Source organism: Phycodurus eques, chromosome 7 (genome assembly GCF_024500275.1).
Source record: "Phycodurus eques isolate BA_2022a chromosome 7, UOR_Pequ_1.1, whole genome shotgun sequence".
Classification (NCBI taxonomy): domain Eukaryota; kingdom Metazoa; phylum Chordata; class Actinopteri; order Syngnathiformes; family Syngnathidae; genus Phycodurus; species Phycodurus eques.
In genome coordinates, this window is record NC_084531.1 from 27,428,862 (window position 1) to 27,456,154 (window position 27,293).

The window sequence follows — 27,293 nt, forward strand, 5'->3', positions numbered from 1 at the left end:
AGTAGAAATAATCCGTTCCTGGTTCAAACTGTTACCAATGTTACAAACTGAACATTACAGGCAATGCAAACGAGGGACTGCTAAATTGTTGTTCCAGATGTGAAGTTTTATATTAAACAGTGATATCATGAGTCATGATGTAAAATTTTCACTCATTGTTGACTTATTTCAATACTGCCGGTGACGCCAATGACCACAATAGCCACGAGGAAGGGCCGTGATAGGGCGGTAGGACGGTGATCAAGGCAAAGTCCATCATCATAAGTCGTCAGTTGGCGCCACGAACAATGTTAGCGTTTGAAAAGGTTTAGCCAACTATAACCACCGCTGACCTTACTGAAGAACACAAGGGGGCCCGAAATAGAGCCAACAATGACCGCTTCTGTCTTTAAAATGCTTTGTTCGGAAGAGGAAGGTGGTGCTCCACCCTTGGAAAGTATACTTCTCTTTAGCGGGTGAGTCACTGCTCACAGTGGCTCCAGAAACACAGCTACCCCTGCCACAATATTCGGTACACCAGCATCACCATTCAACATCTTTAAGGACTTCTAAACAAGCCTAATGAAAAAGAGCTTAAGAACAGGACAATTTTGCATTGGTGTGAGTCAGGCATCACAAAATGCTGCATCAATGACTGTTCTTTGGTCAGAGGGTTTTTCTTTCACGTGTACAGCCCACACCAAAAAAATGGCTGCATCAAAGATGGTTCTGTCATGCAAAGATCCCACAAAATTGTGGCTTCTGCAATCCCTTTTTTTTTTAACTCATTCACTGCCAGCCCTCCCAGTTACTTGGCTATTTGACTGATACAGCCGTCAATGGCAGTTAACAGTGAGCGCAAATTGAGAAGTATAAATATGGATAACAATCTATACCGTGTACAGTATCGTACATCATGTTAGTATGCATAATAATTGCACGTGAATAACTAATACAGTACTGTACCACCCTGACGGGGCCAATCAAAAGTCAGCTTTAATAACTTTGCATTGGCAGAATTTTCATCTCAGATCTCATTAGCTGCAGCGGCTAATTAAATGAACCCAGTAGGACGTGTAGGATGATATGTCAACATTGCCGCTCGATATGAATCAGATCTGCTCCACTGGCTCTGGATCAAATGTCTCTCCCAACTCCCCCGAGTGACTCGTTCATTAGGGAGCCACATAAGACACACACCACACATCCTTCCCGCCTTTTGTGGGAAGACCTCGGAGCATTTATTCCATATCAAGCACATCCAGCTTAAGGTCCATGTACTTGTACGCCTAGTAGACAATGACTGTTTTGTTTTTTTCTCGCTACTTCCACCATAGTTGTTGTCACTGTTCGTTTACGCACACTCGTGCACAGTTTTGCCTCCCTTGTAACATGTAGTTGTGCTGCTACTTACTAGCACTCCCTACTACTAGATATCCTTGATAACGATTGAGCATTTTTTTCAATTGACTCGAAATGCTCAAGTGGCTTTATGGAAAGCCGTTTATTCGGTATCCTTGCTATCCAGCTTAAGGTTCATGTACTAGTATGCTTGTTGTCCTCACTAGTAAGACAATTCAGTGCTCTAGTGGAACAACTACGGCATACAAGGTTGAACAACTGTCTTAGTAATAATTTTTTTTTTTTTTTTTTTTTTACTGTTGTATAACATTTATGCACACTGGTAGGACAACTATGTTACCGGTGAGGCAAAATCTCACTAGTTAACACCTGTGTGCTACTAGTACTACTAATAAAGATTTTCAACCACTGCACAGTTTTGCTTCAATAGTAATGTGTAGTTGTCCAACAAGTGTGCAGAAGTGTCACACAGTAGTGGGGAGAAAAAAAGTGTTACTAGTAAGACACAGTTGTTCTACTAGTGCACTGAGTTGTGTTACTAGGGAGGACAAAGAGCTTACTAGTACGTGGACCTTAAACTGGTTATCCTTGATATGGAGGAAATGCTTTAACAGCTTTTCATGTTCATCTGCCTGTGTGTCGCGATACAGAAATATTTTTTCTTCATGAATTATCATCTGCGAAGCGCTTTTTTGGAGGGCGGCGTTAATATTCCCATCACACACGGCGCGAACCAACTCTGAAATTAGGGAAATAAAAGTAGCAATATGTCACAATATGAAAAAGTAGTGTCTCAAGTCACTCTATTTCCTCTTTTTCACCTTGTTTTTTTCCATGCATTGTTTTCTGTGCGAAGGCAGAAATGTTTGATGCGAAATGGGTCACTGAATTAATTGGTCACCGGTTGGAAAAAGCCAAACATTTTTGTGTTCCTCGTTTCATTAAATGCAAATGTGGTCAACTGTCACATGTTGAGGAGGACATGTTTCAGTTCAGTATTTAGTTAATGCTCTTCTCAAACAAGGAGGACAAATTCGTGTTTTAATTTAAATTTGTTACTTCCATTTTGTATTCATTGTTCGTTTGCAAAAAAAAATTAAAAATCAAGTCATATTTTGGAATTGTAGACATATTTGTATTACTTTTAGAAATACCAAAACAGGGAGGGCAAATACTGAGTCATATGAATGTTTTATTAATTTAAAAAAGTTGATGTTTCCATAAATAAATAATCAATAAATAGTCACACATACTTTAGTAATTAAAAAAAATATATATATTATAGTTAGTCATTGCTATTTCATTTGTTATTCATCAGTATTTTATGTAGTTTTTCATTATTATTATTCAATATTCTTATTTTTGTTTACCAGTACTGTATTTTAAAATAAAAACATTTAAAAAATGAAAACCATATATATATCCCTGCATACATTTATTTTAAAAATACATTACATAATACGTGTACTTTATTCATTTATTAAATGTATTTTGCATTCATTGTTAATGTATCAATCATTGCTTACTAATATATTAAGTGTAAAATAAAAACAATATTTGATAAATGTATTTGATAAAAAAAATAATTAAATATTTTCATTTTGTTTATTTTTTATAATGTCACTTTAATTTCCATTGATTGATCACCTATTAATGACTCATATTTAAAATATTTAAAAATGAGAAAAGAATGGTAAGGGAAATGGCAAGTAAAAGAAGTAGAAATATAAAGTGTGAACAGGATTATATCATATAAAATCAATGAAAAGAAAACAATAGCAGGCTCCATCTCAGGATTCGATTCTCCTTGGCAGCTGTCCAGCCAGAATGCAAATTGTTAAGTCATTTGGTTACCCCCCCCCCCCCCCACCCCCACCCACCCACATTCTCCAAGTTTTTAATGTGACAAGACAAAGAGAGGAAGTCTTTTGACTGCCTTCACTTCCCTTCCCTTTGCTGACAACAACTGAAAGATCACCGCTTAAACACGCATGCGAATGAACCTTGTCAAAGTGTGGCTCCCTCTAGTGGTACGCCGAAGAAACACTGCCTAAGTACAGTTCAGTTGTATTTAACTTTTAAGTTCAAAACGTGTACATTTAAACTTTAAGAAAAGCTTGTATTTGAACATTTATTTAGGTGCAATTTTTATGTAACTTTAAGCAATACATTTTAACTGATTCAGTTTTTTTTTTTCATGCTGGAGCCAGCTGTTTATTGCCTCTCCCAGTTGGAGTTTACGCTGTACTAAATGTGTGTATTTCACCAAACCACGACTTCTCAACGTCTGCTAGCTTAATGCTAACACACGATTCCAAATGCCATCGACGGTTTAGCGATACTAGCATCAATGTCGCAGTTGTTTGAACACAAACGGTGCAGCAACACGTAGAGAGACAACTCAACAATATTCACAGGCAAATATTCTTTATCCTCTGAGACAAATGACTAATATTACTTCAGTTTACTGATCTTAAAAGAGGCTGTCGTCTTTGTTTTATTTGAGTATTATGTAGGTATTATATTGCCCCCAGGTGGCCAAGCTGCACACTCGCAGTAGCAGCACAATGTCAATGGGCATTGAAGTACGAAATCATGATGCACACACTGTTTAATTATTTACATTTTATACTTATTTCTTAAAACATGTTACAAGAATGTGTGGGTGGGATTAATGGCTTTTCCAGTCATTTAAACGGGGAAAGATGATTTAAGCATGAAGAGAAAGAATTTAACTCAATTCAAGTTTTGGCAGTATGTTTACGCGGCGGCCGCTAACCTTTGAGAGCTGTGGACTCCACCCGGTGGCTCTTCGTGGTCACAGCAACATCTGCGCGACACCATGTGGCCCTTTTATCCTGACTATAGAGAGAGGACCTTTAGTCTAATTGTGTTACATTAAAGGGGGATTGGGGTAGGAAGCAGACATGAAAACATTGCGGTGGACTCAGTGACGTGACCTCACAAAGACCCCGCTGCTGTGGGAATAATACTTCCTGTCGACAGAAGCTTCCAGACGGCCCGAGTGGACTGGGAAGTGGCAATGTTATGCTTGCTAACCTGGTAAGTGCACAGATGAATGTGCGCGTTACATCAAACACATGCACATGTCTGTTTATAATTATGACTAATATTTGTTATTTGTAAATATAAAATGATTAAAAATAATATGCAGCCATTTGCTTGTTTATAGTGTTGTTTTCATTTCTGTTAGTACCATTTATTTGTATTAGTAATTATTATGACTCAAATTATAAATTCAAAATAACAAATAAAATAGGCATTCAAATTAAGTCAATAAAAATATAAATTATCTTTCAAATGTCAAATTAAATTATATTAAAAAAAAACAGGCAGTGCCAGTACGTCACATTACTATTTTCTTCTTATTTTTATATGTTTTAATTTTGTTGTGTCAATGAAATTTAAATTAAAATACAACTCATCTAAATGTAAAATGAAGGTAAAAATTATAGGTAGAAAATTAAAAATAATAAAATAGGGAGGCCAAATACTGAAATACTCAAAGCAGAATTGAAACGTGTCTATTTTTTCCACTTTATTTTGTCAAATCACTAATATTCTACATTTTAAATAATTAAAAAATATATAATAGAAAAGAGGACAATTTCCTTTAGAGGACCCTAACCCAGCATTTCCTCCAGTTGACCCATCCAGTCACATAGAGCTTCTTCCTCAAAATCCCTGCGGGAAGAGATTAATGGCACGTATCAAGACATGCACACATCCCATAAAACTTCAATCTCATCTGATGGTGCGGGTGTACCTAATAATGTGGCCACATCGTCATAACAGGAACAATAAATGCTTACGTGTCATCGTCGTCGGAGCGCGGCTGCAGGCGGTCGTAGTCGTCCACGGCAACTTCCTGTTCGGGGCCGTCTGTGTCGTCGCCTTGAGGCTGGGAGAGTGGGCCAACCAGGGGACTGTTCGCCTAAAAAAAAAAAAAAAAATGGATAATTAAAAATTAATAGGGTTCTTGTTGAAGCTATAGCCAGAACCCTGCTTTGAAACCATAACCCATGCTTGAGACCTTAATTTGAACTGTAACCCTTGCTTTTACCCTTAATTGGAATCCCTATTCCATGCTTGAAACCTTATTTTTAAAGCCACATTTTATCTTCAAACGAACCCTAATGCATGAATTTAACTTTAATCTGAATCCCTAACCCGTGTTAGAAACCCTACTTTGAAACCCTAAACCCTGTCCTGATCCAGCAGATAAGAGTTGTTGAAAAATAAATAAATAAATAAATAAAATAAAAAAATAACACAAATAGTGCAATACTGCCACCTACAGGACTGGTGTGGCACAGCACCACCCAGCGGATTTTGAGGCTGTATTGAGTGACACGGGCACCGCGACGCACCTTCTCTGTGGATGACGAAGGTGCTGAAGGTTGGACTCAGCTCGGCTTTCCCCAGCAGACTCAGCAGCCTCTCCGGTGGGTCTCGCCGCCATCTTTTCCGCCGCCGTCCCTCCTCCGGGACCCGCGTTGCGACGTCATCGGTCGACAGGAGGCTGGCGTTGGCCAACATCTGCAGCGCCGTCTCCGAGGGCTCGGCCCACCGCCTTCGAGGGACCGGGGCTCGGTCTTCGCCGTGAACCTCCGCACCTGCGGTAACGCTGATTGTTCAATGTCATGTACCGTTTTTTTCCTCAAATAGTGGCCCGCAGTTAAAAAATAAATACCCCTCCCCAACACACACAATTGATTCATCATGATGCACAAACAGGCGAGAATGTCAGAATTTATAGGCATCCTTTTCTCCATTCCCTTGAAAAATCCACTTTCACTAGTTGCTACATATTTTGTTCGAATGACGACAAAAGCCCCGCCCCGTCTTTTGGACGCTACCTTCCAATGTCGTGGTTTGGATCGAGCTCTTCTCCTGCAAATGTTGAAGCACCTTCTTCCCCTCGTCCGGATTCCGCCGCCTCCCCCGTTCCGCCGCCTGTATCGCCTTTGACATTCGAAATTCAACTTCAGCTGCGCGGCCATCTGAACTAACAGGGGCGTGTCAGGGGTCGTGGCGCGACACAGCGGGACGCTACCTGCGAGGGCAGATGCGCTCGCAGCAGTCTGGAGGCGCGGTGGGAGCTCAGGACGGTGCTCAGGGACGGCCGGTCCCGGGGGTCCGTCTTGAACATCTGCCTGAGCAGAAGCTGCAGCTCGAAGGGCAGGTGCCCGGGCAGCGGAGGGTACGCCCCACGACACACTTTTAGGATCAGACTCTTCCAGCTGGGCGCCTGGAACTGAACACCGGGAGATTTAAGACAATTTGCTGTGTCGTGGCGAGTCATCAAACTTTGTCGCCATGCTTCATTCCCACGCAATGACGAAAACACGATTGTTTCACAATTTAGCGTCTGGTATGATGTTTTCAAAACTTGACAGAGCCGAGGCGTAGTTTTTACAATTAACAAAACACCACCAAACAAAAAGGTCACATGTATGTACAGTGGTGCCTTGAGATACCAGTTTAATTTGTTCCGTGAAATTAATGAAAATGCCAATAATCGTTTTTTTTTTTTTAAACATGCAGTAATTACATAATTAAAAAGAATGTGAAGATCTTTTTGTTTCAATTCAGTGGACATTGTGCTGCTCCTTCTGGTGTGTGCGGCAATTTTTATATAGTCAGTCTATATGTTTTGTTCCACCGTTTGTGTTCAAATATCCATCGCTAGAAGGGTTCTAACATCGTTTGGCCTATTGGTTATCCCGTCTATGGTGTTTTGTATTGTTTGTTTGTTAGCATTAAGCTAAACACGCTATTAAGGCAAAGCTTCGTGGTTGTTTCAAAACACAACAGGTAATTCCCTTTCTTATGTTGAGTAAATTTCAACTTGCAGTGGCATTAAACAGATTGAAGCCTCTTTTTTGAAGAATTGTTCATCATATGCCAATCTGCTGTTTTGTATTTAGAAAAACTCATAAGTCGAGTCACTTGTATCTCAAGTCACCACCGTTCAATGAATGCCAGTATAATCAGGGTTCAGTATTTGCGAAATCACCGATTGTTTGGGGAACCTATCCTTCAGTGTTCAATAGTGCTGTTTTTGTGCTCAGGCCCAAAACAGCAAATAGGTGAGTTGGTCAGCAAATACTGGAAAATTTGAAATATCGAATTGCCAATATGCAGGCGTTCACTGTTCCGAAGAAAAAAAACGCAACAGGAAGTTTAAGAGAAGTGGAGTTACCGGGTGTTGCAGTGTGCATAGTTCATAGAGGACACAGCCCAGAGACCAAACGTCACTGAAAAATATACAAAACCTCGTTATATTGGTAATGTCGCTCACAGGATGAACAAAGAATCCACACATCCATTCTCCAAGAACGGTCATCGTACTGCTGGCATGTGGGCTCCCTCTAGTGGTAAGCGAAGAATCACTGAATGTTATATTGGCGTAAACATTAAATTAGTTTTTTTAATGCAGCACAGGACATTTGTTAAGTACAGTTTAGTTCAGTTGTATTAAACTTTAAAGTACAATACAGTTTAATGTTTCATATTTTAGAACGGTTTGTTTTCAAACATTTATTTAGCTACAAATTGTATTGAACTTTAATGGGAAATACATGTTATTTCTATCATTGTTTAAGTTTAGTTATTTATTTCCCCCTCCTATATTTTTAAGTGCAGTGTTACTTTTCAAACTGGGCATAATTTTGTAGTGGCTATATAGGTATATATAAATATACTTGTTCGGAATAAAACCGCTGCCTAGTTTTTGATTCACTATTTTTGTGTTTGGCAGTATTTTTTTGTGGTGGTTACTTAGTGTAAAAGGTTTGAGAAACACTGCATGATAATAGTATTGTACTATTATTATTATTACTACTGAATTGTTAGTAGAATGTACATGCATGATAACTGATTCGAAAGCACCTACTATACCTCTTATTGTTGTACGGCTTGTTGTCCCAGATCTCCGGAGCGACGTAATACGGCGTCCCAACATACGTACGGGCGTACGCCTTAGAGCTGCAGCGTGAAAAATTGAATTGCGCTTCGTCTCGAATGCGACCAGGATGGACAGTCTCAAGTTTTACCGCAGATTACCAGGTAATTCATATGTAAAGTTACCTGCTCAGAACACACGCCGAGCCGAAGTCACCGAGCTTGATTGTGTCGTTATCCGTGAGGAAAATGTTCTGGAAAGAGACACGTGTTTTTCCATATCGCACAACTCTTGGGGGCATTTTGGCTTTGGAGCTTTCGCTGCTTGAAAAACTTACCTTGGACTTGAGATCTCGGTGCAAAACGCGCTTATCGTGGATATGCTTGGCGCCGGCACACATCTGAGCAAACCATTTCAAGATCTAAAGGGGAAAAAAAAAAAAAAAAAGATAGAATTTGATAGAATTTTTTGATTTTTATTTTTTTGTCTAAATGGGCAAAAAGAAGTACAGCGAACCCCTGTCGATTCACAACACTGAGTAGAGAATATAATTGGTCGTTTGGCAGCTTGCAAAGCAACCACACACACACCAGTGTTCTCCCATTTTTTTCCGAATCAAAGTGTTTTGGGATCATAGTTTAGAGCAGTATAAAATATACCCATTTTTACTCGTATTTTTTGCTGTTCGCGTCTGGGCTCGATCACCAAATTGTGAAGGTGCACTGCATTTGAACTTAACGAGGGTTTACATCATCAACACGGAACTGCTTGTTCTTCTGTTGCTGGATCCTGCGGAGCATGTCTCCTCCGCTGCAGTACTCCATCACAATACACAATGAGGTTTTCAGCTGCACAAACACATATGCATCACACGGTGACATGGCACACACAAACACACACACAATGTCAGAATGAGGTGATTACATTCCAGTGGTGGGAAGTAATAAAAATACAAAACTTTGTTACTCTACTTTTTTTCCATCTTATCAGCACTGTGCAAATGAATAAAATAAACTATGTTGGGTGCAGATATGTTATTTTTTTGTTAAGTTGATCGAATGCATGTTGTTAAAACGGGTATTTATTGCATATAGTGTAATTGACAGTAGAACATGAATGTTACTTTTGGAATCAAGTACATTTCAGTCCGTACTTTGTTACATTAACTTAAGTACAGGAATTGAATCAATCCTACTTTTACAATTTACATTTTTGTTTTTGTCACCTACCTTCAAAAGCCTCATGGAAAGCCACAATATTTTCATGCTTCATGGTGGACAACAGGACAGCTTCCCTCCTTGACTTCTCCTGCCTGTACTCACTCTGTACACATTTAACAGAAACTTGATGTCAATTTAGATGCAAAGATTTGTATTTTATACTAAAAAAAAAAAAAATAGACGATTTTTGTACATATGAAGTATGTTTCTGTATACCTTTGGCAGCTGTATTTCCTTGAGCACATATAGTTCCTGATTCATCTTACACTGGACTAACAAAGCCCGACCGAAAGACCCCTCACCGATGACTTTGTGCACTGAATACGTCTCCATCGATGTAAAAAAAGGACGAAACACAACATTTAAGTTGAGTTCACTGCTGGCAATAAACGGTTAGTTTTATTGTATAGCCAAGCGATGATTGTTTTCAAGCGTTGTTATGGAACTCGCTGCTACTTCCGTATTGTGGAATGACGTGTGGTGACGTAATGCACTTTTTTATGTCTGGCCGTAAGATGGCGGCAGAGTATTACATTTTATATTTCCAACTTTATATTTAATAATGATACAAAAAATAGAGACATGTCAAACAAATAAGTAATAATAATAAAAACAATAACAACAATATCGCATCCATGAGAGCTGTAACAGATCCAACGAAGCTTTGGTCTTTTCTAAAGAAGGAAGGCTGTTTACGTGTCAGTGAAATGTTCATTTTGTTGACATTTCATCAGCCATCCATCCATCCATCCATCCATCCAAGCATCAATTTTCTGTACCGCTTTATCCTCACGAGGGTCACGTCATGCTAAACAAATTGCCTGGGCCCCCTTACCACGTGGATATTTTATAAATTGTGATGTCCAATGACAACGTAGAGTCCGGATAGCTCACTCGGTAGAGCATCAGACTTTTAATCTGAAGGTACAGGGTTCAAGTCCTTGTTAGGCCGTGCTTGTTCTTGTTACACGAAGTCACTAAATTCAACATAATGAGTTATGAGTTGAAATTATGACATCATGTGAACAGGTGAAGCGACGCCATGGAGACAAAAAAGATTGCTACAATGAGAAGTAGCTACGGATTCAACTGCAATTTGTAAGTAAAAGGAATGAGCTTCAGTACAAAGGTAAGAAGTCAAAATGAAGCTTTACGATATTATATGACATTTTTGATAACTTGGGACAAAAATACTTCTCTGCACACATAATTGTTTATTGGTTTTCATAGCACTTGTACTTAGAAGGGAAAAAAAACAACACTACAATACTATCAAAACATTGTGTTCCCATAGCTTTGTTAATGTTGGAAGCTGACTGACAAACAATGAAAAAATACAAATTTGAGTGTGAATTTTTTTTGGAACGCCAAAAACTGGTGGTTTTTAGTCTAGGCGCAAGACAACGCATTTGCCACGTAGCATTCTTGTAGCCGACCACATCTGTTAAATAAGACCACGGGCGGGGAATATCTTCATTCTCCGATTCTGTAAGCGTCGCCATCAATAGAAGGGTCGGAAAAATATCAATAATACCAACAAGTTGCTAAATTGGCAACACTGACTGCGCTTCTACTAACTCGATCCTGTCTGTTTGCAGCCATGTTGTTAGCAGAAGCTAGTCAGCTAGCAACAATGGATAAACATTTAATTTATTGGCTTTTAATGTCATGAGAGATGTATTGGATTGAATTTAGGACTTTAAAGGGTCCTTGGGGGGGGGGGGGGGAAATCTCTTGTTGTCCCTCAACCCAAAATGTTTGAGAACCCCTGTTTTAGGCTTGACCAGATGTTAGCTAGGCATTAGCTCAAATGTTATGAGTAGCTCATGTTTTCTTGACAAGACCTTCGTGAATGGCTGTTTTTCCCAGAGAAATTACAATGAAAGAACAGTTCAGTAAAAGACAAACAAGAGGTTTGTGTTTAGGGTAATTAGAGTAATTAGAGGAGTTCTTAATTGTTGGCCATATTCCCTGTTTAGTCAGCGATTCAGAAAGAATAGACGGGCGAAGTGAAACAAGGCGGAACTCATTATCCCGACACATCAAGTGAAGCCGTTTAATGTGTCGTGAGTGAAACTTCGATCCAAACTTCCTCTGCCGACTTCCAAGATCCATTTGAGCATCAGGCGGCGGCGTTTTTATGGCTTTTCTATGACACGAGAGCACCTGTTGACCCCCCCACCCCCCCCCCCCCCACCCAGTAATGATTTCATTTGATTTGATTTTTGCTATTGCTGTTCTTTAGCAGTTTATCCTTCACGGGTTGAACGCGGATTGTTTCAGTTCTTTTTCTTTAAAAGAAACATATTATGAATGTTTTATGTATTTATTTATTTAATTATTTACATTAAAACAGTTCCCAGGAGTCTCATTGTTAATATATATAATATAACCCCAAGCCCTTGTATTGCTGGACCAGTGGCGAATCCGACTTTTGTTACCTTGACAACCAGGGGTAATATTAATACAGTGGTGCCTTGATTTATGAGTGTAGTTTGTGCCATGATCATGCTCGTAATTCAAAACATCTGAAATCATCTTTCTCCATTGAAATAAATGGAAAATGCCATTAATCCATTCAAGCCCCCTATTAAACATCAACCAAAACTGTTGTAGTAACTTATTCAATAACAAAATTAGCACTCTACAGTACTGTACTTTACAAAAACACACATTAATAACATAATTACATAGAATGTAAAGCAATAAACTGTTTGTGCATCATCCATCCATCCATTTTCTGAGCCGCTTATCCTCACAAGGGTCACAGGAGTGCTGAAGCCTATCCCAGCTATCATCGGGTAGGAGGCGGGGTACACCCTGAACTGGTTGCCGGCCAATCGCAGGGCACACATAACCAAACAACCATTCGCACTCAACTTTAACACCTACGGGCAATTTAGAGTTTTCAATTAACCTACCCTGCATGTTTTTGGGATGTGGGAGGAAACCGAAATGCATGGAGAAAACATGCAAACTCCACTCAGGTGGGGCCGGGGATTGAACCCCGGTCCTCAGAACTGTGAGGCAGAGGCCCTAACCAGTCGTCCACCGTGCCGTCTGTTTGTGCATCATGATTAATCAATTGTGTGTGTTAGTAAATACATCAGTGCTCGTTGCTCAGTAAACTGCAGTAATATTAGTCATTTTTTGCAGAGGATAACAAACCTGTGAGTATTAGTATATTGTCCGTCTATGTGTGCTGATGCACCCTTTTTGTTCAAATATTCACTGGTTAAAGCGTCACTATAACATACGACATTGATGGTTCCACAAAAGAAAAACGCGAATAAGTGAATTCGTCAATGGTGACCTGCACATTGACAAGAGTTTACCGTAAAAGCATTTTAACTCATGGAGGCAGCAGTTCCTGAACTCCACTGCGTGTGTTTGATGCAGGGAAAATCCCCCCCCCCATGCCACCCCATCCTGGCGTTCACGGAGAAAAGTTACTAGCGCTCTGAATGTAGGTCACTGTGTTTCTTGGCCCCGAGAATGATTGATCACCGAGAAAGTACAGCCGCAATAACCTTAAAGGCGACCTGCTGTCTGACCGTAGAATTGATTAATCCATCTTTTAAGGCGTGAACATTTTGACAGCAGCTGTCAGTAGTTTGAGCTGAACTTGAGCAGCAGCTGGCTGAAGTCTCTCTCAAAATAGCATTTCCTCAATATAATTATTGCCGGGCTCGTGCAAGCTTGAGAAAACAATTTTAACGTGAGGAATCAAGGCAGGATTTGTTTGTGAAAATTACAATCATTTGACAGGAAACTGTTTGTGGCCAGTAAAATACCCGGATTAAGAGTATTGTTATTATTGTACATTATGGGCTCATCTTTTGTGACTGATTTAACTCTGTGAGGTGTTCTAGACCCGGTGTTAGTAATTTCATAGACCAGCGTACATAAGCGCATTTAAATTTTTAACGTCTGTGTTGGTTGGTGTGGGCGTGTTCACTGACGACTTCAATCTTGTCCAATCGAAGTGGCTCCTGTCAGTCCCTTTAAACACGGGGCAATCGTCTCGCATGGAGACGTCTCTATATGCGGAAGAGGATGCAGCGATCTGTGCTTGACTGGAGCATTGTATAGGAGCGGGCATCCTTATTAAATACAGATTGAGCTCTTGAAAACCGATTTAAATACGAGTCCGCTAACCTCATGTCTTTATATCCCCTCCTAAAATCCCCCCCCCCCCCCCAAATAGCTGCTTGTGGGCCAGTACACAGGATGATTTAAAGAATATGAGTAACTTACATATTGTTGCTGTCGGGCGCAAACCCTGTATGACCAAATGTGGTCAAGTTAATATTTTTCTATTACTCTATTATGCTACTAGTCAGCCCCGACATGGTCTGTTAATTAAACACACACACACACACACTCACACACAAAAAGACAATATAACATGACTAGATAACTGACGAGACAATGAGGCACACCTGGACAAGACATGAGTGGCTGGAGGGAGCTGATTTGTAGACGTAAGGAACAGGGCTACTGAGAACCGGTGGAAATGAAAACCTAACGAGCAAGAAGACATGAACGTGGGACACAGGAAATCAAGGCAAAACATGAAACAAAACTCAATATAATCTGAAGAAAAACACAGATTATGACACTACATGTTTTTTTTTTGAGACAATAACAAGTGAAAATAATTAGTTTAGATACATTTGAGTCGGCCTGCTCTGTTAAAAAAAACATAGCTGTAATGCTTCATTGCAGAAGGAAGCCCGTCAGCCACAAAGGTAAATTTGCATGCAGATTATCCATCCATCCATCCATCCATTTTCTGAGCCGCTTATCCTCACAAGGGTTGCGGGAGTGCTTGAGCCCATCCCAGCTATCTTCGGGTAGGAGGCGGGGTACACCCTGAACTGGTTGCCAGCCAATCGCAGGGCACATACAAACAAACAACCATCCGTACTCACAGTCACAACTACGGGCAATTTAGAATCTTCAATTAACCTACCATGCATGTTTTTGGGATGTGCGAGGAAACCGGAGTGCCCGGAGAAAACCCACGCAGGCACGGGGAGAACATGCAAACTCCGAACAGGCGGGGCCGGGGATTGAACCCAGGTCCTCAGAACTGTGAGGCAGACGCTCTAACCAGCCGCATGCAGATTAATATCCGCCTATACCATTCTCATTAATGATAGCGGAATAAATTAGCGACTTGTTTTCATCGAATTAGATTAGCGATTGAACGTGATTATGTGGAGGTGTTTCGTGTTGCTGTTTGACAGTTTATGATAGCAATATAAGGTATACCGTAATACCCGCTTTCAAGCAAGATGGCGTTTTTTTGGTTTCCTAAAATGCGGTGAATTCGGAGCTGCGAGGATTCCGCCCGACAGCGACGATATGTGCAAGTCTTGACCAAGTTTCAAGCAAGTCCCAAGTTGTTGTTGCCAGTCGCATGAATTGTTTGGCACAAGTATTAACGCCAAATGCCCTTCCTGACGCAAGCCGCTCATTTTTTTTTCTCGAGCTTCAGACCAGCAGCGGCTGGAATCGAACACACGACATCTTGCGCGTCTTTCCTAAATTTTCACCAATCAAGTCCCAAGTTCTACAATTAACAATGTCTGTTTGACTGCAGTCAAGTCATGTGACTGGAGTTCTCCACCAATGGAGCAATCAAAGTGTCAAATCTTGGAAGCGTCTGACTTTGACTGGAAATTTTATTAGATGGAATTCTAGATCTCATTAAGCTTAACCATCGGGTATAAATACGGACCTTGACCGAGACTGGCAGAATTCCAATTGTTAGAATGATGGACGATCCTCTTGCATCGGAATCTTTGAATGCTTTCGAAAAGTTAATCGACATGAACAGTTTTATTGTACATTTACTGACCCTAATTTCATTCATTCTAATATGGGAGCTATCTAAAATTCTGCCTTAATATCTTTCAAATCGAATTTTACATTTCGGGCCACACTCACTGATGCACTTTATCCATTTATTGACTGGGTCCAGCAGTCAAGCACACAAATACGAAATGAAAACACACGCCAGGAGCATGGAGATGTAAATATTGAACAATACAGTACTATTTTTATTCATTAAAAACATAACCAAAAAAAAAAGTATTTTGGGGGGGCTTTAATGCATTAATGACATTTCACTTCATTTTAATGGGGAAAATTGATTTGACAAACAAGAAAAGCAAGTTACAGGTTTGGTCATGGGGAAAATGAAATTCGGTCAGCATGTCTATCATGAGTAAGACCCACAAAAATGTTCTCTCGAAGTCGTGACCAAAATGAAACAAAGAAATCTGACATTTTGGTTTAAAGAGGCCATTTTATGTTTTCCCCCAGGAGTCCTTCCAAGGCAAACTTTACGAACTGCGACCAAATTTGAATCACGTATACTAGACAGATGGCTGACACAAAAATGACAAAACATTATAGGTTTGATCTTTGTGTGGCATGATGTCAACTGTAATAACTCCACAAAGTCCAAGCTGGACCAAATGTGCGATGAGGGTCCAAGAGATTCATAGGCGCCCCTTAATGTCAGGAATGTACACTTGCAATAACGCAAGATATAAATCCTCCGTCTGCTGGGAGCTGCGAGGGCCGGTTCATTGCTCCTCGCAGTTTTCATTAGGGCTCGAGCACCAGGCCCTCTTGGAATTGTCATGTTTATTATTCTTTTGAATTGCCTTTGTGGTAAAACAACCATTCAATCTTGGTGAAAATGTATGAGTATTTATTTTAGGGGTCTCCAACACGACCACCCAGACTCACTCCGCTGGAAAGTTAGAAAAATTCCGCCGCGGTCACCGGTTTCACCGATCAATACTCAATTCAGTGGACATGTCTATCATAACAGGACGCACGAAAAAGTCTCAAGGACATGTGCCGCACAATTGAACAGTAAGTCAGCCATTTTGGGCAAATTCAAAGGCTTATACTTTGACAAACATGGTTTCAACCGTGAAAAAGGGCCCATGCATCACCACTTGCGGTTGTAATTGTATTTTTATTTATTTATTTATTTTTTTTACTCCACCATTTTTTGACATACTACTCCTTCCACATTTCTCTACTGGTTCAAAACATTGACTTCAAAAGATTCACAAAAGTCAGGACATGTCTGTTACCATTCTTTCCCCACAATTCCACATCTTCCACACAAACCAAAACTATTCATGTGAATGAGACATTTAACAAAAGGGTTCTTCCTCTTTCACATTCCAAATTCAAACTGTTCAGCTCATTCAGGATATGTACACAATTCCCACATTTTTACATTTTCAAATTAAGAAATATTTTTGTTATTTACGGCTTCATTCTACGTTTCTGAAACGATTCAAACGTCTTCAGCACATGTAAGGAACTATTTATTACATTCTCGAAATTCAGACCTCTTCAAAATCGAATTCTTAAATATTAACACATTCCCACATTTTCACAAAACAATTCCCTAATTTAAGAGATTTTTTTTGAACACATTTATCTCCTTCCACATTTCTCAAGCAATTCAAACCATTTTAACTTCCGATTAAATCAACAGCATTTCACTTCTTCAATATATACACATTTAACGCAATATCTACAGAAATGGCATTTTCCATTCGAAAAAGATTTTTGTCTAAAACCGCCCCCCCACTTCTATGTGGTCTCAGTCATTTTAGTTCCAAACAAACTCAGTTCACGTGCGTTTAGAATACGAGCTGACCTCAATCCGAACCAGCGGAGAAACCGACCAAGTGAACAAGACTATAGACCTGTTCTGACAAGAGAAAGTGAACAACTATGACACACCCTGATTATGTACCGCAAAACAACCGAGGTCGGAAGTCTCAGGAGTCTCCAAGCGGGCTTTCGCGATTGCTTTAATGGCTCCTCATCACACCGGAAACGGCGGTATAAATAATGCAATATGTTCGCACAGCCTGGTGTCGAAGGAGCACAAAGACTAGCTGGGGGTAATAATTATCTCGCTGTAGTTCTGTTGGGGGAAAAACATAATTACAAAGAATTAACTGATGGATATAACGGGCTGCCGAGGTCTCTGATGGAAGAGCCTCACTGCCAATTCGATAGACTATAAATGTCCAGCATTATCACCTTATCATTATTTGAAGCTTGGTCGTAATTACATTTTTTTCTCACAACACGGAGCAAAAAAAAAAAAAAAATTACCCTTAAATATAAACGGGTTTCAGATACATGAAAGCAACTTCCACTAACAACCCGGGCTAAACTTCTCTGATACAAAGATGTGTCTCGTCGAGAACCGCGGATAGAGAAAATCTGCAGATAATTGACAGCCATTATGATTGCATTAAAAAAAATGTTTTACCCCCCCCCCCAAAAAAAAATTAAAAAAAAAATACATGGGAATAAACCACCAATTAGCATTTTTGAAAGAAAAAACAAAAAGAAAAACATTGAAAAAGATTGTTTTCTTTTAAATTTTGCAAGTATGCGGGGCGTCCACTGTATCACTTCAACATGCTCCTTTGACGTCAAGTACTACTTTCCTATTAGCCAGGGCTTTGGTGGGATATTTCAGAACACAAAATGAGAATTACGGAATTTTAGCTAAGGATAGGTTCAACAGAAAAAAACCCCCACAAATTTGTGAACAGAGAACTAGGTGGGGGTTTACTGTATTTGTCTTCACTCTCAGACACTGTGGGCGTGTTCGCTGAATGTACTGAACCCACGCCCAATTCAACTGTCAACAGTCAATCAAATACCATTTCTACGACATGAAAAAATGGATGCTACTTCGTCTAGCATCCTTCTGATGTCTACACGTCATTGCATGCTTGAGCCACGAAAACATATCGATTTAAAGCCTCCGCTGGCTGGAATATATGCCACCTGGTCGTCGCGGGGCTTTTCCATGCTGCAACAACGAGGCACTCTAAAGCAGGGATGTCTACACGTTTGCTGTCACGTCTGACTTTTTATAGTTTTGAACTGACTCTCTACATGACGTGCGCACACTCAAGGCCAACAATGAGGCGCTATAAAAATGGCCAGATGTGCTCTCGGGGCGTAGGCATAGCTAGCTAGCTAGCGGCACATCGTAATTGCGTCAGACAACCGCTGATGCGAATGAAAGCATTGAAGTTCTTATATAGTTGGGGAGGGACGACTCATTTTGGGGCCAAAGTGCGTCGATTTCTAGCCCCCAAAAAATCTGGAAAACTGAAATGGTGAAGAAGAGTTTAACGCGATCTATTTGAAGCATTCAACAAACTGTTACTTACGATTACTAACTCACAACAATATATATTTTATAATGAGAGAAAGCCTATAAACTAAAAAAAAACAACAACTTTGCACCCTTTTCAATATTGCAGAATACGATATATATATATATATATATATATATATATATATATACATATAGTCCATAGTGTAGGAATATAACTTTGCCCCACATATTCCGTTTCTGTTTTTACAGAACAGTGACATTGAAAAAAAGGCAGTGAAATGGTTGCTTTTACAGGTGGTATTAAATGGGCAATTGGCAAGTGTTCAGAGCAAGATTGGAGCCTGTCTTTTGTCCTCCTCTTGGATGACTGTTTTGACTGCTCCAGTCACGGTTTTAAAGTGAAGCAGATGTGGTGTCGCACTTCACGGGCTTTTTATTTTCGATAGAAATGTTCTTTTACCAAGCGCAGCCCAGATGAGTTCACCACATTTCAAGTGTGGCCCAAAGATAACACGCTGCTCTCAATGCCACACTTTCCCTTCGCCAGGGAGCGTCCTCCAAGAGCAGCTGTTCTAGCCTGTTACCACGTTTCCAGCTACCGCGTGAGGATTTTAAGGGGACATATGACGGAAAGTTGACTTTAATTGCTTGTATGCAAATAGTTGGGGTCTCTGGAGTGCCTGGCGACCATCAAGTGTGAAATTGCACAATCAAGTAATCATCTCTTGTCATCTGCTTGTTTCTGAAAATGTGTCCGTGAGTGAGCAGTTCTGGATTTTGCGAATTACGGCTGCACATTTTGCCTCATTTGCAGAATAACCGCCCCCACAGAGTTTCTCTGCGCGTCACATGGCAGCCAGGCTGAGTGAAGATCCAGAGCCACTTTTAAGCGACGGCCGTACTCCACTGTCTGCAACACTATCATGTCTAAGCCAAAAGGCAAGTAAGCAAAGCCGCAGTGATATTGTTTTTATATTGACGTTAGCACGTTGACGCATTTTTCTTTTCTTCTTCTTGGAGAACAATCGGCATATTTTTTTGAGAACAAAAAACGTACACTACCGGTCAAAATGTATTTTCTGTTTTTTAAAAATTGAAATTCACGCAATTCAATGTATCATCCATCCATCCATTTTCTGTACCGCTTACCCTCACTAGGGCCGCGGGCGTGCCGAAGCCTATCCCAGCTATCTTCGGACGAGAGGCGGGTTACACCCTGAACTGGTCGCCAGCCAATCGCAGTTAGCGTATAATTATACTCTCAAATGGAAGCACAGTCCAAATAAACAATACAAGATACGAAAGAAGTCATGGAATCAATCTATATATATATATATATATATATATATATATATATATAAAGGGTATTCAAAACTCATTGAACACTTGTGGCAATCTTTTGACAATGGAAATAAAAAATAGTCAGAAAGTTCTGCCCAACTCAGTTGGATAAATTCCCATAAATGTGTGGCACTTGTCAGTATTTGTCCACTTCATCCCAAACTGAACTTGACGGGGTTGAAGTCTGGAGGCTGCCTTTCTGTTTTTACTTTCAATTAAAAATCAATCAATAAATAATGAAAAACAATTGAAAATTGGCGTGTTGTAAAATATTTGACCAGTAGTGTATTTTTTTTTTAGGAATATAAAAAAAACCTTTGGAGAATAAAGGCATCTTTTTGTTAGCATAAAAGGCTTAGTGTTACGAGACTAACCTTATATTTTTGAAAGGCACTTGTTAAAATGTGACCGCCCCCCCCCCCCCCCGCACATTTGATATTTTGGCTTTAATATCATATTAATTACATAATAAATACAACTTTATTCTCATAAGATTACACCTGTTTGTTTTTTTGTTTTTTTTTAAATACATAAATGATTGTAACTACCAATTTCAACAACCTCACTTTCAACTTATTAGTTCTTATGAAATTTAGTCGAACAGGTTAGTTATGTGTATATGCCTTTAAGCTTATGAGGGGATCCTTAGAAAATGTTTTCTCTTTTCTTTTTGAGTACTGAGATATACAGTCGCTCACTTTCGTGACACAAGGCCGGCCCTCAAAACAGGCCGACTTAAGCAAGAAATAGGGTGTTTAAAGTGAACAATATCATGTTACAGTCATGACACCTGATGAAAATGTAAGATTTCTCTTTTCAAACACCCCGAAATTGTCCTGACGAGGCATCCGCTGTGCCCGTGGGTCAATCAGCCGAGAATAAAGCCTAAGCGCTACGCTAACAAGCGGAAACGGAGCAGAGGGGGGAGGGTTAGAGTGGCATTATTTCGGGCGGGGGGAGGTAGGGAATTGCCGCTCATTGTGAGGAAACGTGCATGCTAAGCAGATGTAAATGAGCTGACTTTGCATTGGGATCGCTGACGTATGGACGCCTGTCTCAAATAGCCAGTGAACGAAGCGCAATCTGAACGGAGGTCGACTCGTGCGGCGGCTGAAGGTGCTTCGTCTGGAGCCTGCTGATCAAAAGCCAAATAAATCTGAGCGGAGGTCGCCGGATCGAGCACGTCGATATAAGTTATTCCGAGAGCGCCGCCTGTCCTTATCCTCCGCATCGATTGGGAAGTGGAGGCGTTGCTTCTCCCATGGGCACTGAAGAGGATCAGGAGGTCATGGGAAAAAGCGTTTTAGGAATGTGAGCTCGCACCAACCACGCAACACGTTTTCCATAAACATTTATTTACAAAACAGAATCATTTGAGGCGTGAATACAAAACCAAACAAAACGTGCTATTATGATAAAAATACATTATCATACACAACATATATGATACACATCCTTCTTTTGAAGGGGACTGGGAGCTGGAGAAGCTTGTCGGGGGATTATTGCATCTCGGGAGGTGGTGTTTAAGGCGAGTAAGACACAGGAACACTTCACGGTACAATGAAGTCAGAAAAATTATTCTGACTTAAGTCTTCTTCACAGGACACAAAAACATCAAGAGGGAAAGTCAAAGAGAAAGAGAAGTCGTTAAATAAAGCATTACAAACAGGTTGGTCCACATATTAAGAGAAGATTTCAAAGTTGTGCGTGAAAATACACTTTTGGGGGAAATTTCAGGATGAACCTAAAAATGAACGACAACCTTTACAGGTGAATTTAATTTGAGCCGCTTTAAACTTTTGAACGCACATTTCCAACTGCTCAATTTGTCAATACTTTTTGTTTCGACTTTCTCTCAGAAGGAGCAGAACGGCAACATTCACAACAGATGTTTGATCCACGAATTGACCCGAAACTCACTCGCAAAGTTTGTCTGCTGTTTGTATTTCACCAAAGTGGTAATAGTCGTTCGTATGTGTGTTTTATTCACCTGCTACCTACCGTTTTTTGTCTTGTGCTGTTGTTTTCCTTCGTACCGACAACGAGTTACCTTTAATTTTCTCCCCCCAAATACTACTTCCTTGACATTGATACCCTCTCACTTTATTTATTAGCAAAATCCTTGAAAACGGTTAATGTTTGCGCAGACTCTCAATACAAAAGCCAACCATTTTACATTTATTTTTTGAGGGGGTCGGGGATGCCGCCCAGTGAGGCCACATATATCGTACATAACAGAAACCGCCACTGTCCGCAGGTTCCAACAGAGGTGCAGAGAGACTGGAAGAGTCACAGAAAGGCAAAGAAGTGGACGTCCTTGGAAATTTTCATGGATCAAACACCTGTTGCGAATTTTGCCATTCAGTTCCTTGTTTCAGAACAACCAGTTGTGCAAAAGGTTCTGAAACGTTAAAAGTTGAACAATCACAAGTTTAGAGAACCTCAAAGTGATTTGATCTGTTAAGGTTCTAGTAGTGGCTTTTAGGTTCATCCTGAAATTTCACCTGAAAGACGAATACAGTGAAGCCCCTCTGCTCGTAGGAATCGAGACCGGGCCCTGCCGTGAAATGCGAAAATCAGCGAGTAATGGGTGCCCACTCAAAAAGGTTTGTAATTGCCTACAGATGGCACAAGTGGCTTGCAAAGCACATTTTTCTTTTAGACAAGGATGTGTCATGACTAAATGAAGCTCCTCCCCTTAGTTCAACATAGTTCTTGGCACCAACATGCCACCAGATGATACCAAAGCAATATTTTTGAATTAGACACGGCTTCGTCCTGAGCTAAAAAAAAAAAAAAAATAATCAGCAAATTTGCGAATTTGCAAATGCCGAACCACAAGTATGCTGGGGTTCACTGCATCCCTAAGCTTCTGAGAGTCGTGTATGCGCTTCTTTGTGTATGTGTGCTGCATTATGAAAGAGTCCCTGCAGTTTGTCCCTCGCTGTACACCGTAGTAGCGCCGTCACGCCGTGTCACTGGAGCCGCTCGCAATGCCGGCTCCTCCGAACTTCAGTACGGGTACTGCTTCTGCTTCTTGCCGGCAAAACACGACAACCAGGTGCACAGCAGCATGGCGCCTGCCGCCCCGGCTCCCGTGCAGTAATAGGCCCAGCCGATCTGGCAGGAACCTGTGGAGGGAACGTAGACTGTTAGTTGTTAACGCAAAGATTTGGGGATGTACAATTAACCCGTTTATTGCAGGGGGTACTCTTCATCCATACTCACCCGCACCCACCGATTTAGTGAGCGGGACAAGCTGCCAAATACACAATGAAAACACTCGCAAGGAGGATGGCGTAGGCTAGGCATGTCAAACTCATTTTTGTCACAGGCCTCAGAGGGCCATTATGACTGAGCTACCATAAATATGTTTAATCGCCTCATCATTGCATTACATATACACAACAACTTGATGGATAACTAAATTTGAAATCACAAGTGGGTATGATAGTTCAACTATTGCTCAAGTTACTGTAAAAAGGGGATGCGTAACAAAAAAATGCTTTCAATATGGAAATGTTATTTATTGCAGATGACAATTTTCAATTTTGATACAGATTTTACGAAGATTCATTGAAGTTGACGCATAATTTTATTTCACGGGCCGCATAAAAGGATGTGGTGGGCCAGATCTGGGCCCCAGGCCTTGAGTTTGACACCTGTGGCGTACGCGCTAACAAGTAGATGAACCGCGTGGAAAATGGCCAACCAGAGCTGGAGTTAGAGCTCATGATGTCACTCACTAGGCCACGCCCCCTTAAAAGGCACATGTCAACACACAGACACACTACTGTGTGTGCGTGTGTGTGTGTGTGTGAGTGCCTTTCTTCTTAATTACGCTTTTGTTTACATTCACTTTCATACTCTTTTATGTTTTATAGTTATATTTTATAACACAGCGTTATTTTTCTTCATTAAAAACACACAACCCCTAAACATTTTGTTTTGTGGGGGCGGAGCTGGAACCGATTCGATTGTCAGTTCAATTCATTTCCATTGGGAAAATTGATTTGATATATGCATAAATTGAGTTTGGCCGCGGAATGAATTAAGCTTGTAAGTCAAGGTACTGCTGGAGTAGAAGCAGTAGTAGTTTATATTCATTTCGATGGGGGAAACTGAATGAATTGAACTTGTGAGTCAAGGTACCACTGTCTGAAAGGTTGATTAGCATTATCGGCATCACACAAGATGTTAGCATAACGATAACCTCTAAAATCAAACAATTAAAAAAGAACACGAAAATTGTGGTTAAAAATGTTTGCTCTAATGTTGCACAAAATCGTAGAGTTTGAACCCGATATGTTAGTACATCAATCGAAACCTTAGCTGTACTTTTTTTTGTCCCCGACCCTTACGCCACAAATAGGAGCAGTTGATAAAAAACGATTTTCACAAAACAATATCAACTTTGAAAAAAAAAAAAAAAAAAAGCTTATTTTGCGACACCTCTGCATTCAACGAGCGATGTGAATGTCAAGCATCTGCAATCTAATATACTGAACGAATCAGACTCCTGCAAAGCGTATTCCCGTGGGAAAGCAATCGGCGCTAACGAGCAGGAGATGATGGTGTTAAAAAAAAAAAAAAAAAAAGAAGAAATTAAAGTGCTGCTGAAGTTATTTCCGACCTTGGTGATGTTGGAAACACCTGCAGCTTTTGGCGCCAGACAAACGCTTGTCACGAAAGTGCGATAACAAGCTTGTCAAATCTGTGAAACTGTTGACCCTGTTAACACAATCGCATGTGTCAGTTTCGGTATCATTTGTTACATATGCAAATTTTTTTAATCAAACTGTTTGGAAAGTGTGTATTGTGTCTGCTCCTTTGTAAGATCTCTCCTAATTTGAGAATTCTTCAGTTTTGTTTTGTTTTGCTGCCATTTTCCATTGAAGTACTCAAGTAATATAAATATGTAAGTGTTCGCATACAAATGAAAGTGTTGTGTTCAGCTGACATTCAAACAGTCAAATAAACGTGGCTGAAATGCCAAGTTTGTCATTGTGAGCTCCTGTGAAGTTCTGCCTAGCAACAAGTGACCATGTCTGTTGATTGAGGTTGATTCTGTCTGTGGCAAAGATAAAATGTAACTTTGGAAGTTTCATAATGAATCAGCAATCATTTATGATGATTGTGTGATTAACATTTTTATAGGAAATTGTAATAAAAAAAAAAAAAAGCCCACAAGACAGTAAGACACAAACTACTATAGGTTTTCGAGTTAGTTACACCATGTTATATCACATAGAGTAAAACCCCACTGGTGAGCATAATAGTATTTCAATAATATTGCATAAGGTTCAAAATTCCTAATGAAGTTTTCTTACGACGCATATTAAAATAACCTTTTACTGTGCTATCATCTTGCTCTTTAATCCTCATTTTCCCATTTCGCCTGCCATGAATTCTAACTCCATGAACCCAATGTGACAGATAAAAGCCTTGTGTTGTTTGCACAAATCAAGTCCATGCTTTTAATTAGGAGGAGAATTGGAGCAAAAAAAAAATAAAAAAATGCGTTGATTCGTTTTTTTGTTTTTTTTTTCCGTTGTTGTTGCTGATTCCAGCATCTCACCGAGCTGAAACTGGTCCGAGCTGTTGCTGCACGTCTGCTGTACTTCCTCGCTGTCCCATCCGAGTGGATAAAGTGCGCAGCCGGATCCGATGAGCAGGCCTAGAAAACGAGGGGGGCAACAGGTTAGTGATGCACAGGAGGGGCTTTGCAAAAATGTATACGGTATTCACTTGTATGCTATGTAATTGACATCTTCCACATTTTTTATACTTTCCTATATTAATAGTTTAACCCGTAAATACACCAGAACCTATTATCCCAAAACAGTTTATCATTTCAACCTTATCTTACATTAGCTTAAAAATGAATGGCTTCCGAATGATTTGATGTAAAAAGGAAATGTTCACATTCTTTCCCAAAATTATGGTTAATTCTTTAATGATCATTTTTTAAAATGCTTTTTACAGTATACAGGCAAATAAATCCAAATTCATAGTTGTACACCTTCAGTGTAGTACCACGTCATGCCACAACAAGCTGAGCAGCACTGAGCTCTGCTGGAAGAGTAGATGTGTAATTAAAAACAAGAAGAAGCGGCAGAGTAGATCCCCTACTAAGCGCCAGTAATATTTCTTGTTCCCAGAGAGCAAAGAGAATATACATGATACTTTTGCACATAAATTAGGCCATTTACAAAAACAGAAGGTTCAGAAAATAAAGACAATATACAGTGCTGCTCTGTGTGTGTTAGAGTAGCATTTGTTTGAAGGTTTATGATTACTGTGATATCGATACTAATTTCTGTTAGCTCATCTATGGCATTTCACATGATGTTAGCATTGAGCTCGCGGTATACTTATTTACTTTAATGCTCTAACATGTCAGAAAGCTGAGCCACAGTCGCCTATGCAATTTTAAGCCGTTTATTGAAGGCATAAACACAATGAGCACACTCCCCTACGAGCTGCTGTCGGCCAGACGCTCACAAGCAGGCTGGCTGACGTTAATAGCCACCCCAACAGGCCCCGCCTCTTTAAGGCACATATCTAACACACATGGTATGTAAGTATTTTCAACAAATTATCTGCTTCCAATTTGTTCATTTGTGGTGATGTTTACAAATGTGTTTAAAGTGTGTGTAAGAGGTTTAACTATGCAACTAGTTTTAACTGTATAGCGGATTTTCACGGGGGTGCACTGTACAAGCAATTGAAGTGAATTTTCGATAATATTTCCCCTTTAAGTATGTGTTGTGTGTGTGTGAATATACATATATAAATCTTATGTAATTCCAGCTCAGGATCAGAGAAGTTCAAAGGACTCCCCCCCCCCCCATCCGTGACAACTTAACCACTTCAACTCCCCAAATTTCAACTTTGAGCCAAGCATCACAGAAAACGTGACACACCGGAGGATTGGATGCAAATCCTCGTGCAAGCAGCCAACAGGGTGCAAACACACACACACATGCACACACTGAGATGTTTTGCCGTTACATAACATTATCAAATGGTGTTTTGATTAAAATTTGCCACCGTAAAGAGTGAAAGGCACTGCCAGCCTGCATGATAATGTATTCACGATTAATATTTAACAATATCACGGATTCCCTTTCAAGTGCAACGCGGAGAGACACGACCGCGTGTAATCCAACTGAATTTCCTTACAGCTCATGAGAAAGTGTGGTGGAAAAAAAAGCACTGGTATATTGTGAGGAGGCTTTTTTGGTTTGTTTGTTTGTTTGTTTGTTTG

At 40.1% G+C, this 27,293-nt stretch overlaps 2 protein-coding genes across 2 annotated transcripts in view; both read right to left on the bottom strand.

Annotated features, from left to right (window-relative positions):
* Window positions 1–4,875: 4,875 nt before the first annotated feature.
* On the bottom strand, window positions 4,876–9,937 carry nek3 (NIMA related kinase 3). Its single transcript, XM_061681774.1, is given in 13 exon segments — window positions 4,876–5,046; window positions 5,175–5,288; window positions 5,729–5,978; window positions 6,222–6,327; window positions 6,419–6,619; window positions 7,568–7,622; window positions 8,266–8,352; window positions 8,455–8,522; window positions 8,607–8,690; window positions 9,019–9,105; window positions 9,107–9,117; window positions 9,499–9,592; window positions 9,706–9,937. Coding segments are annotated over 13 exon segments (1,335 nt in total). The 5' UTR covers window positions 9,823–9,937; the 3' UTR covers window positions 4,876–4,985.
* An 11,420-nt stretch (window positions 9,938–21,357) lies between these two features.
* LOC133405062 (LHFPL tetraspan subfamily member 6 protein) overlaps window positions 21,358–27,293 on the bottom strand; it is a 58,721-nt gene continuing 52,785 nt past the window's right edge. Inside the window, exons 3-4 of the mRNA XM_061681706.1 lie at window positions 25,602–25,700; window positions 21,358–23,154 (exon numbers count right to left, since the gene is read on the bottom strand). Coding sequence (XP_061537690.1) covers window positions 23,036–23,154; window positions 25,602–25,700 — 218 coding nt within the window. The 3' untranslated portion in view covers window positions 21,358–23,035. The remainder of the gene's footprint in view (window positions 23,155–25,601; window positions 25,701–27,293) is intronic.